General features: G+C 34.9%; 1 protein-coding gene across 4 annotated transcripts in view; it reads left to right on the top strand.

The window, feature by feature from the left end:
* Positions 1-12,848, top strand: part of LOC118743479 (broad-complex core protein isoforms 1/2/3/4/5) — a 100,722-nt gene that overhangs the window by 2,932 nt on the left and 84,942 nt on the right. For all 4 annotated transcript variants that reach the window (XM_036476186.1, XM_036476189.1, XM_036476187.1 and 1 more), the window contains exon 2: positions 76-240. In XM_036476186.1, coding sequence (XP_036332079.1) covers positions 76-240 — 165 coding nt within the window. The remainder of the gene's footprint in view (positions 1-75; positions 241-12,848) is intronic.

The raw sequence follows: 12,848 nt of genomic DNA on the forward strand, positions 1-12,848 counted from the left end.
AAAATTCTTATTCTAAGAACTCAAAAGTGAAAACATCAGAACAAGATTTATTTTTTACCATCTTCCTCCAAATAGGTTGTATTATCTGCGTGCTCGTCATATTTTCAAAAACTGCTTTTGGAAAATCCCTGCAAGCATCCCACAATCATTCTTCCCGGCGATATAATATTCACTGATTTGAAGACCATTATTGATTTTGTTTATCGAGGCGAAATTGATGTTACCGAATCTGAATTACAGGTAAGTTTTATTCTACATAAATTCAATGAAAACATTTTAGGTGTGTATAATATTTTATTTACAAAATATCTTCTTACAATACAAAAATAAACAACACTTTAAAATTCTAATTTATTTCGAATTGCTAGATATTTACATATATTTAGATCGTTGTTTTAGATTATAACACAGTTCCAGTAAAAATTTTATCTGAGATAAGGTTAGCCATTTCTAACCCCACGTCTCCATTTTCTACTAAATGTGTCTTAACATCTGTCAAATTTCTGTTTTATTTTTATCCCGTTTTCTCATGTGGGCAACTTGCTGTCTTAACATATCATATTCAAAATGGCGCCAAGCCAATCAGATCGATCTGTATCTGTAATGTAGATGGCGCGGTAAATGAAAACTGAGTTGTCAAACTACGAAATGACAGCTGATGTTAGGACAGCGATGGTAAGAAATTCGACTGTAGACGGTGGAGACGTGTGGTAATAGATTTTGCGTCGCTGAATTCGAATCGGAAATCAGGTTTTTAAATATTGTAACCTAAAAATGCGGCTATGGCGCCTTTCGAGGTTACTTAGAATCGGGACTGTTTTGTTTTTCTTAAAACCAAAGGCCGAAATTGGCCGGGCCATTTATTAGAGTGCCGCCAAAAGTTATTAATTTTTTGTTATAAATAGAATACAACGAAATTGAGTTAGGTATGTAAAAAATATAGAGTGCAGTTCTTTGGGTTTGTTTCTAATAAGTAGAGTTTGTTAATTGCAGAGCAGATTAAAAGTGATAATAAAGTATGTAAAATTAAAAAAAAATATGTATGGGACGTTCCATGTCAAACGACCAAAACTCTGCCCAAAATTCTATGCCATAGAAATTAACATAATGCATATCAAAAGACTCGTAAATTTATAATGCACTAAATAAAATGTGGCAGAATTGAAAAATTCGTCATGTCTGTAAATGCGTAAATAAATTTGTCATTCAGTTTGTTAACACAGTTGTCAATTGTTAGGTCAAGGCGGATTCGAATGCTTTTAGAATCGCTGATCACGAGTATAGCATCAGAATTTAAATATTCAAAATGGTGGATCCAATATGGTGGACGATTTCAAACCTACATACATATGTGCATACCTACATGGCGTATGAGTTACATTCTCATCTCGTCTAGTAACTCATACGCAGGTCTGGGCGACGCCGACTGCGCAGTACCCTCGGGGTAACGCCGCGTGTTCGTATACACGAAGTATTATGAGTCGCATTCGATCTTCGACTGTGGTCGAAAGTGTTTGATCGAACGAATTTTCATTTGGTATTATGGCGCTCATTCGATGAAGAATAGCGCTATTGTGAATTTCGCTCGTTTAGGTTGTTCACAATAGTATATTTTTCACCGGCGAGAAGCTTTGTTTACAAATCGAGCAAACTAAGGGCCAGTTTTTCAGTGCCAGTTTAAACTTAGTTTAAGTAATCTATCTTTTTTGTCCGATCAGTTCAAATTTATTTTATTTTATGTTTGTAGGCTAGTCTGATCTTTTCAGTTCTGGTGCGAATAAAACTACTTTATTCCACTTTTCACCTTCATCTTCGATAGCCAGCGAAGATCGAAAATCGAATGCAACTCATAATAAGGGCCATAATCAAGCAGTCACCCTGCAGGGAGTGACGTTAGCTTATACCTAACTTTAGTCTGTTTACGCGAACACTAGTGCTAACTATTAACTGTGTATTTTGTTCGAAAAAAGCTAACTACTTTTGTGGGGCGATGGCCGCAAAAAAGTCAGACCTGGATACCTCTGCATTACATGTCAACTAACTTGTAACTAACTACTTTTGGACATAAAATATCAATAAGAAAAACAAAATATTTTTTTGTTTTTTTTTACTTTTTTATTTACTTATTTATTTACTTTATTTTATTACATTTCATATTTGTTTACATATTCTGCTCTGGGTGGCCCCATATTCGAACACCGTCAGACATAACTTCAAAATGATAGTATAAAATTTCGATCTTCCTTTTATTTGTCCTGAATATGAAAAAAAATCTGCGAAGTTCAGAAAAAAAGTGTATTGAAAGTAATTTTTGTATGAGGATATTTAATAGAAACTTGTAAAGAAAACCAACTCCCGATTGCGTCTGCATGACTCCTGCACGACTTTACAATTCACTTTAAGTTGGTTTTGTCATAGCTAATTAAAAGTGAGGTACTAATCGAAATCTCGCCAAAAAGCTAACTATAATTTGGTTAGTTTTAACAATTGATAATTTTTCACTGCAGGGCAGTTACAATCTTGTGTAAATAGAAACATTGACAGTTTAATAGTTCGCGAAAGTTTACCTACAGCAATTCGGGGGCTGTTGAAGGGCAATCCAATCCTTTCAGCATTTACCCCAACGGAAACACTGCAGTAAGTTTGTAGCTATCTTCTTTGCTCATTTTTTTGATTTTAAGTGGGTCATGGGACCGCCAGAACTGCCGTACGATCCTGTACGGTGCCACCTCTGCTTGGTCTTCGAGTGATAAATTTCGTTAATTATTACTTTTATCTTCCTGAACGAGGCCGCACCTTGCTAGAAGTGACCCTATGTCCCAGGACCCATATTAGGGTAATTTCGTATTGATCAGAGATACATATAGGCCAGCCATTAGTTGAAATCTCCTCAACGGCAATTTTTTGTCAAGGGAAATTTTTTTGTCCAAATATTTCGCACTCAATTTAAATGGTTGTAATCATAAAAAGTAAAAATATGCAAAAGGCACATACATTTTTTTGGTAAAATATACTAAAATATGCGCAAGAAATATGCAAATCATGCATTTACAGCAAACTATGCAAAAATATGCTAACTAACGATTAAATGCCATTTTAAAGGAAATTTCATGATTCGTAAAGGTAACTTAACCATATCCATTTGAAGATACCCAATAAAACCCTGCATTTGCATGAGATTCCGAGCCCTATTAAAAAAGTACAGGGTCGCAACAGGGTATTTAAGTAGCTCGCCGGCAGCACTTGAGGGGCAAAGACAGAGGGATTGTTGGCAACATTCAAGCCAGCCATTCATTAGACCCAACGGCGCACAGTGTTTCGACTATATGGAGGCAGGTGGGCAAAAATCATATTGACAGTTTAATTTAAAGCATCGGTTTGTAAAAATATTTAGCGTCAAAACTTTTTTAACGTAGACCTCCGACACAAATTTAAAATCCAAATTGTATCTTTACAAATTATCTAAAAAGACTTGCAAACCATTTGGCTGTTTTTGCAATGCAGTCAAGTGCGCCCTTATAATTACCGGCGCATATACAAAAATACTAATGATATAAATATGTTCGTATGTGTGCATTCCCATACAAAAGCACAAAGCACTAAGGCAGTGTAGACTTTAATTTCAATGTTTTAAGTGCAGTGCTTGATTCGAATTCGAATTTATCAATGACACAAACCTACAAAGCTTTCATGAATTTACTAACCACACTACATATACACATACTTAAGCATTCATACATATGTATGTTAATCATTGCTGGTCATAGCCAGTATTTATGTGTTTTTAGTCTGTTTAGTGCAGTTATTCCCAAAGTGGTCCAGAGGGAGACTCGAGGGGGGTGTACGTTGGCGTGAAAAAATATGGGCGACCACGAGATGTAAGTGGGGGTCCACGAAAATTTATCTGGTTTCCATAGTAACCAAACTAGTTGCTTGAAAGCGTCTTTATTTAACTTTAATTTTTTTAGTAGTGCCCTTGACGCACTGCTGCACTAAAAAAAACGGATGCTGGTATAAAACTGAGTGGGGCGAGGCTGACATTGCTGGTGGCAGAGATTTGAGCACTTGTGTATTTTCAATGCTACAGGATAGTACGTCACAATTACCTTTGTTGAATAGATTCTATAATGTTGAGTTCCTAGAATCTTCCCTGATGGCTCGAAAATTGACTTTGGGTCAGGATCTGGGGTCTTTTTTCGAAGTTAATGGGGATAAGCTTCACTTTTATTTTGGGGCATTTGTTTCGGTCTTCCAGACTGAGGTAATTGGAATCCTCAAAGCCATGGACTACGTGGTGGAATGTAGGTGGGGGGGTGAAGGAGTGGCAGCCAAACTGCACTTGAGACATTGGCCAGCCCTCTATCTAAGTACTACCAAACTAGTAGTTCGGCAATGCAACGACTCGACGAAATTTTGGTGGTAAACAAAACGACCTTGCTTGACACTGGGTGCCAGGTCACTCCGAAGTACTTGGTAATGAGACATCTGACCATTTGGCCACAGTTGGCTTTGACCAGGCATTCCTCGATCCGTAACCAGTCATAGCACTTTAGAGCTGGAAAACTATCGATGGCACTATCGATAGTATCGATGGTTTTTGACTATCGAAAACATCGATGGTTTTGTAAGCACTATCGATAGTTTTCACTCGTAAATACATTATTCAGTAACATACATATTTCAGAGCGCAGATGCTACTTGGAGCTAAAAATCGTTGATAAACTTTTGTTCCTTGAAAAAGAAAATATCGTCATATTTTAGCAATTCTGATCTCATTTTCAATAAAAGTTTTTAGGTTTAATTTTTGGACTGTTTTAATCAAAGCTATCGATAGTGTCGACATTTACGATAGTATCGATACTACCGATGGTTGTGACTATCGACTATCGAAACTATCGATGGCCACGACCATCTCAAAACTCATGCTGCCTTCAACCTCAGAAGGTCTATCTACTTTTTTTGCTCTCACTGAGCAGACGGGACTACAGACAACTTGTTGGACTGCTGATTGGTCACTGCACCTGGCTTGCTTACTTGGCTGTTTGTCATCGATTTTTCTCGATTCGGATTTTTCTCTATTGTCAGTTTCTGAATTAAAATGATGGCGTAAAAAGAATTGCGATTTTGTTATTTAAACTTTTGTGTGTTTAAAAATGTGAGTGATAAATATTTTTCGCATCACTTGAAAATTCGGAGTGATTAAATGAAAAATGACCCCATCAACACAAATAAACTATTTTACAAATACGCCAAATGCAAATTCATGAGTGAGCCGAACGTGGAAGAAGTTTATGGTGAAGAGAATGTAAATAACGCTACAGAGCTCTCGAAGTACTCTTACAAAATATAACTTGCCAGAACGAAAGAGTACTTTGAAGGTTTTATGAGCTCCGTTTTTTTTTTGAACTTGCAAGTGTTATCACATGTTTTTAATAAATAGAACACAAGCAGATATTTTATTTTTATTTTTGCCACTCCAAATTTAGTTTTAAAACTCATCCGCGATGCAAATTTACATCGTTAGATCTGATCTTCAAATTCTTTGATGAGTTTTGGGAATATGTTAGAAATGTAGCAGCAGCGGGTCCACCGAAGCCAGAGAAGAGTTTTGAAAAGGGTCTACGAGAAAAAAGTTTGGGAATCTCTGGTTTAGGGTATAGCTTCACTTGCATATGTATGTATGTATTTACATAAAAGATTGGTTAATTACACCCTTGCAGCAGATATGCATTGAAAATACATATCATGCATTTATATTAAATAAAATCTAATGCAATTTTCACAAAAACTAGTTTCTGATATTCGAACCCATCTGGGACTTACCGTCATTAATTAAAATCGAATCATCATATCTTTAGCTGTGCAAAATTTTGATAAACATATTTTCAAACTTTTTATTTTTCGCAGCCATGCAGGCAAAAAAGAAGTAAGCACCATCGTACAGTTCCATAAGTAAAGTAACTCTTCGTCTTACCGTTTTTCTTGGCAAGCTGTAGGTGTGTTTTTGGTTAGTGTATTGGTGTTTTTGGTTCAGTGTGTTAGCGTGTTTTGAATAAATTGTAATAGAAATGACAGAAAGAAATTGTAAAAGATAAGAGTAAATGCCAAAAAAACAGGTGATCTCAGCTGTAGGCATTTTTCGGCAATCAGCTGATAGTCCTTTTAACTTAGCAAACTGTAACGATGGTATGAACTACTGAACTTTTTATACATCAACATAAGTATTCCGCCGAAAATTGATCTTAATTTGTATTTATCACCACACCATATCAAATATGTAACGCATTTTTCAGAAGTACATACACACAGTTGACATGCTTAAATTTCCGGATACCCGGCAGCAGGTTTGCTTGCGCCAAGTGTGCATATACATATAAAGTAGTTAGAGCTTTCGCAGTTAGAGCTTTCACACAAGCCGGTGCTCGGTTACTTTGTATGTATGTATGTATGTATATTTTGTGCCGGCTGCCAAGTGACCGGAATTCGGTGCGTCTGAAACAGCACTAAGACTTTCAGTATGGCAGATATTTCCAAGTCAATTGAGTAATTAACAAGTACTCATATTTTTGACAACAGTTTTCAAACGTTACATATTTCAATTGGGCGCCAATTGTACCCCACCTTACGTCGAGCGCACGTTTAGTACATTCAAGGCTGTGTTAAATAAAGCCTATTCTGTTACAAAAAATCAAGTTGATAATGAAGAAAATCGATGGATAAATAAAGAAGTAAAATATATGGTCATATGGAAATGCGCAAAGATTTTTTGTATGAAAAATGAGCAGGAAAGAATGTTACCCATACGCCATGTACACCTGAAAATATCTCGAAAACTTGTCCTAAGAATAAAATATTAACTCGATAGCTATATAGGAATTGGATAGGTAGTGGCGTCCGTTGAACGTTTTTCCTGTAAACGAGCGCAATTTTTAAGTTTTTCCCTTTTTTGCTATTTCGAGTGCCTTTTCCTGCCTATTTCGCTATTTTATTTTGTCTTTTTTATAGGTTTTTAGGTCCTTAAAATCCCGTCCCTGTATATTATATACATATTTTATAACTGTAATTGCTTAATATTAACTAGAAAAATATTATTAAAAGCAGACCACCTGTTAACTTTGGATTACGATTACTAATCAAAACGATTACATCAGTTCGGTAATCGTAATGATTAATTCAATTAGTGTTTGTAACCAATGAATTAGTAATCAATTATAATTAGAAATAATCAAAAAAACATTTATTAAAAAAAAATTAAAATAAATAATTGATTTAATTTGGTGATTACTTTTGATTATTCTTTATTACTTTAATTATATATAATTATTTGTTCGATTTCATTGTAAGCAAAGATACTTGTTTGTTTTCTGATGGTATGATATGCTTAAAGTAACAAAATATGGGGTGTTCACAGTTCGTTCCAAATTGTATCTCAAAATGTAGACGTCTACATTTTAACATATTTTCTAACCGTAAAATCTGTGGTGTTTTTGTTGCCGTGATACTTGCTCCTCAATTCGTGCACATAAATCCAAAAATAAAGTATCGATTTTGGCGTTTAAAATAATGTGTCCGACCTTTTGTTTAAGACGCGATTTTGTACCATACTATTTTTTCTGAGATGATTTTTAAATAAATTCAAATTTAAAGTATTATATTTGAACAGCATTTTTATTTAAGAATTTTAAATACAAACTAAAAAAAAAAACAAACAAATATAACTCAATTCTACGTGATTTTTTTTTAATATTTTTCAAACTCAACAAATTTTCTATTAATTTCAGACCTGACCATATTGTTTTCAGTTATTTTTATTTCTCATTCGAATTTACACAAAATGGGTATCAAATATCACTGTGCGCCGTCTAGATTTTGTCACAGTCAAAGGTGGTATGGTATGTGAGCAAATCCCACAAAAATGGTGGTTCACCTATCTTAGAAAATGCATTATCTTCTGTTTTGTATAAAGAACCAGACTGCATCGCGAAATTGTGTTTAAATGAAAACTTAAAAAGTTATACCAAATGAAGTTAAAATAGCCACTCATGCTCATATACCCGTAGTAGCGTATGTAACGTATACGCCCCGTAGCACCATACGAGGTCATCAAACATGTTTACACTCGCACGCCTTAATTTGAAAGCCATATTATTTAAAAGTGATTAAATATTGGCGTTTAAGATGTTTACGCAGTATTCCTCATACACATACATATATATGTGTTTCTTTCTTCGTGTATATAACAATTTTAGATTGAATTTCGAGTGCACCAATAAAAATTGTAAAAATGGAATTTTAGTTTCTCATCTTTAACTCGCTGTAATTTTTTGTCATTTGATGAGATACAAGTCTTATTACACTAGATTCGTTCGTTTTGGAAAGAAGAACATTTTGATCGTTTAATTTGAACATTTTGAAGAAACCTAAATTATTAAATAAAAAAAAAATAATAATAATTCACATAATTATAAATAATCAAAATTAATCGCATTAGTTTTTTTTATTATTATTATTTTTTTCTTCCAATTGGCAAAAAATACGATTTTCATTATTTTTAATGGTAATCAGTAATTATTAATTTAAAAGTGGAAATGATGGTAATTAATCATTTAGCAGATTTAAAAAATAATAATTAATTAAATCGGTAATCATTACAATTTATAATCTGATTAGAAACAGCTATGAAAACTACTAAGCTAGAATTAGATTTCTACAAGGTAGCCAAAAATTTATGGCACGCTTCTTTAAGTCACCGAATTTCCCACAGCGCGTATTTTCCGCCAAATAATTTTAATAAGGTGCCGTGTTCTTATGCACATTTTTTAATTTTTTAATTTTAATTACTTTTCGTTATACAAAAATTTCCATATACTTTGCATACTTTTTACGTAAAAATCAAAACCACAGAATAGAATTCTACATATGAAGTGCTATGCGTTGGGTAACCGCTTACACACAGCAAAGTCCATTTAAGAGAGATTCCTTATGTGACAACTCTCACGCAACGCTAAGTATGCATAACTGAGCTATAAGTATAAGGTGACTTAACATGGTATGGCTAGGAGGCTGCGATATCGATGGCTAAATGGAAGATCGACCTATGCATCTCGGCAGCCAGTTCGAAAACGCCCTATTTAAAAAACTTTTCAAGAACGCCCTATTTCAGAATTTTATTGAAAAACGCTCTAGCTCAGAATTTGGTTGACGAACGCCCTATTACAGAATTCGATTCAAAAATGCTCTTTCTCACTTCAAACTGTATTGAAAATGTGCTGATATAGGTCGATCTTCCACTCAACACAGTCGATATGTACTACTGGAATATTAAAAAAAAAAAAATTTATACATTAGCTCTGCATTAAATGTCAGAAAATGAGTGTCCTTTAGTTAAATAAAAAAAAAAAGTTATTTAACGGGAAAATTGCAAGGAAATTGCAATTGCCACAAAATGTAATTACAATTTTTCAGCAGCATCCTGATTGGTTAAAAAAAAAATGCGTATGCCAGAGGGGTGGGTGTTGCCGCAAAAAGGGCTTCCTTCCGGGTTGTTCAAAGGTTCAAAGCCGACCGACGAATTGCTCTAAAGAAAGGTTGGTGTAAATAGAAGGGTTTACATACTCGCGAAAAGGCAAAGGAAATTGGGGCCCAACTAGCGAGGGATCCAAACATTTCAGGAAGGAAATTGGCAAGTAAGGTTAACTTATTAGAATAATTTTTGCTTGGAAACACGATTTGAAAAGTGAAAAAAGTTTCAGGAACAAATTCTGTCCAGAAAGATACCGCAAAAGAAAAACTAAAATTTGTTGAAACATGTTTTTTTAGAAATTTTTTAGAAACGGGAAAAGTATGAACTTTCACAGGTAGCGTCAAATTTCGAAGCTTTCCGAAGAAATCCTTGCTTTTAGATTAAAATAGCAAATGAAAGAGGTAGTAGCGGTAGAGCAGCTATTTTTTTATATTTTTTTTTGTTTGCAAATTATTAACTGACAAAATGTATGTGTGTACATATTTGCTTGTCAAGTTTGGGTTATTGTGTTTAAATGCATAATTATGCAAAGCACACACGTCTAGTTAAGTAATTGAACTACAACTTATACTTATATAACAAAAATCTAAAATTTCTAAGCACAAATTCTATATACCTACATACTTATTTCTCAAAGATATTCAAGTGCAAAATTACATGTTTTTTGCGATCTGTTCTTCCAAACTCAATTTTAAAAATTTTTGTATAAAAAATTTGTTTATTCGTTGATTTTTTATTTATAATTTTTAGAGGGTTTTACGTTGATAGCATTGAAGCTTTTGCCTGAGAAGACCCCTAGTAAAATTTTCCGGAGAATAATTTTTTAAAATATATCAATCCAGTAACGATCTGCCAAATTTGCTTTTTGCGAGATTTCTTGAAGTAAGTGTCAAAAATGACCGTTTTAGGCGGTAGCTAATGGGTTAAAATGTTCTACGAAAACATTTCCCTAGAAATTTTAATATATATGTTTCAACCTTCAATTTCGCTCAGACATTTATTTTAACTATTTTTTCGACTTTTTTTGAAAACTACTTAGGCCGAGATATGAAAACTTTAGTAGGCCATAAAATAAAAATACGAGCTAACTTTTGCGTTTTACTACTTAATGGGTATACATTTAGAAAATGTCCAAACAAAGTCCGGGCTGGGTTCGGCTGTCGCACAGTGTAATTTGAGTTTAACTTTTTAAACAGGTGGCCACTCACTCTCTTCAAGCACCTCAAAAATATTTAAATTGTTGCATAGTAATTTAAGTACAACACTTCCTTTAACTAAATTCGACTTTTCAAACAGGCGGCAACCCTCCTAAATGTAATAAAATGAAATTATAGTTTAAAAAACTAAAACACCTCCCTATTATAATTGCCATTCGTACTGTCATCAGGTATGTAACTTGAGAATAGAAATCGCTGCATCTTTTAGGCGCATCAATATTACATAGTTACATCCCGCGCTAATAAAAGGAAGGTAAAAATAAAGTTTATTCAAAACCATTTCGATTGATACCCATATTGAAGTAATCTATTTAACTTATTAAATAATTTGATTTTGATTTTCTTACATCCAAATGGCACAAAACTAAAACCATGTTACACATCTACAGGGCAAGCCCTTTCATTTGACACCTACCCCCTTTTTAAAAATAAAACGAACGATACAGATTTTATGACTTGGTGTTAAATATTCAACACAAACATCTCCGAACTCTATTAAGAAGTTCCACTTCAAAAAAATTTTGGAAAATTCGAAAAAATTCGAATGAAATCGAATTTGCACCACCGAATTTCGAATCGAAAAATCGAATGGTTGGGCAATGTTCGAAATTCGGAAAAAATCGAATTTCAACCCCCCACTACCCATCCCTAGTGCATGCATCAACTGGTCGACTGGAATTTAAGTGTGCTCTGCACAATCCACAAGAAAGACGACGCCGCCGTACGCGCCAACTACCGCGGGATCAGCCTTCTAAGCATAGCTTATAAGGTCTTATCGAGTGTATTGTGTAAAAGACTAAAGCCAACTGTCAACGAACTGATTGGACCTTATCAGTGTGGCCTTAGACCTGGCAAATCCACCATAGGTATTCACAATACGCATAATCTTGGAAAAGACCCGCGAGAAAAGGATCGACACTCACCAACTATTTGTCGACTTTAAAGCCGCTTTTGACAGCACTAAAAGGAGTTGCCTATACGCCGCTATGCCGAATTTGGCATCCCCTCAAAACTCATACGGCTATGTAAAATGACGTTGAGCAATACCACCAGCTCCGTCAGAATTGGGAAAGACCTCTCCGAGCACTTTGCCACCAAACGGGGTTTCAGACTTCTTTAATCTGCTATTGGAGAAGATAATAAGAGCTGCGGAACTGAACCGCCCAGGCGTATGCCAATAATATCGACATCATCGATAACAAGGATCGCGAGGTCTCTTCTACCTTTTCGAAATCAAGTAAGATACGGAAGCAAAGCGATTAGGTGTGGTGGTCAACGAGGACAAGCCAGCCACTCATCTTGCCCGTGCTGGTATATGGCGCAGAACCATGGACAATGACAAATCCAATTAGGGGGTCCTTGGAGTATCCGAGTGAAAGATTTTTGGAAGAATTACGGGCCTTTACTCATTGGCGACGGCGAGTACCGCAGACGATGGAGCGACGAGCTGTATGAAACATTACAACGCCATGGAAATATCGATGGCATATACATACATATACATTGAAAATACATTGAAAAAGTGCTGAGATAGGGCGTTCTTTAACCAAATTCTGAGATAGGATGTTTTTCAATAAAATTCTGAAATAGGGCGTTGTTGGAAATTTTTATTAAATATGGGGTTTTCGAACTGGCTGCCGAGATAGGTCGATCGTCCACTCAGCCGTCAATATGTAGTGCAGCGAATTAAAGTAAAGCGGCTCCGCTGGCTTGGCCATGTCGTTCGAATGGACTCCGATGCTCCACCTCTGAAAGTATTCAACTCGGAACCCGCTGTTCGTTATACATATCGTCGTTTAAAGTACAAAACCGCGTTTCGTCATTCCGCCACAAGCCTAGTCTAATCGACCAATAGCAAGTTCTCCAGTTACATACATATGTATGTATACATAGTTAAGTTCAATTTTAGCGAGCATGTAATATGTACAACATATGTATGTGTGTATGTACGTATGTATACATAATTCTAAAATTTAAAGATTTATGCAAGGAAGCGCCCACAAAGTTAGAATTTCTTAAAAAAAAACATTAAAAATCACGACTTGGAAGATAGAGATGTGTATGTATGTATGTATGTATGTAGTTGTGGGTGTTTAAAAATAGAGTTA

This window comes from Rhagoletis pomonella, unplaced genomic scaffold (genome assembly GCF_013731165.1).
Source record: "Rhagoletis pomonella isolate Grant_MI unplaced genomic scaffold, Rhpom_1.0 Rhpom_scaffold_00007, whole genome shotgun sequence".
Lineage (NCBI taxonomy): Eukaryota > Metazoa > Arthropoda > Insecta > Diptera > Tephritidae > Rhagoletis > Rhagoletis pomonella.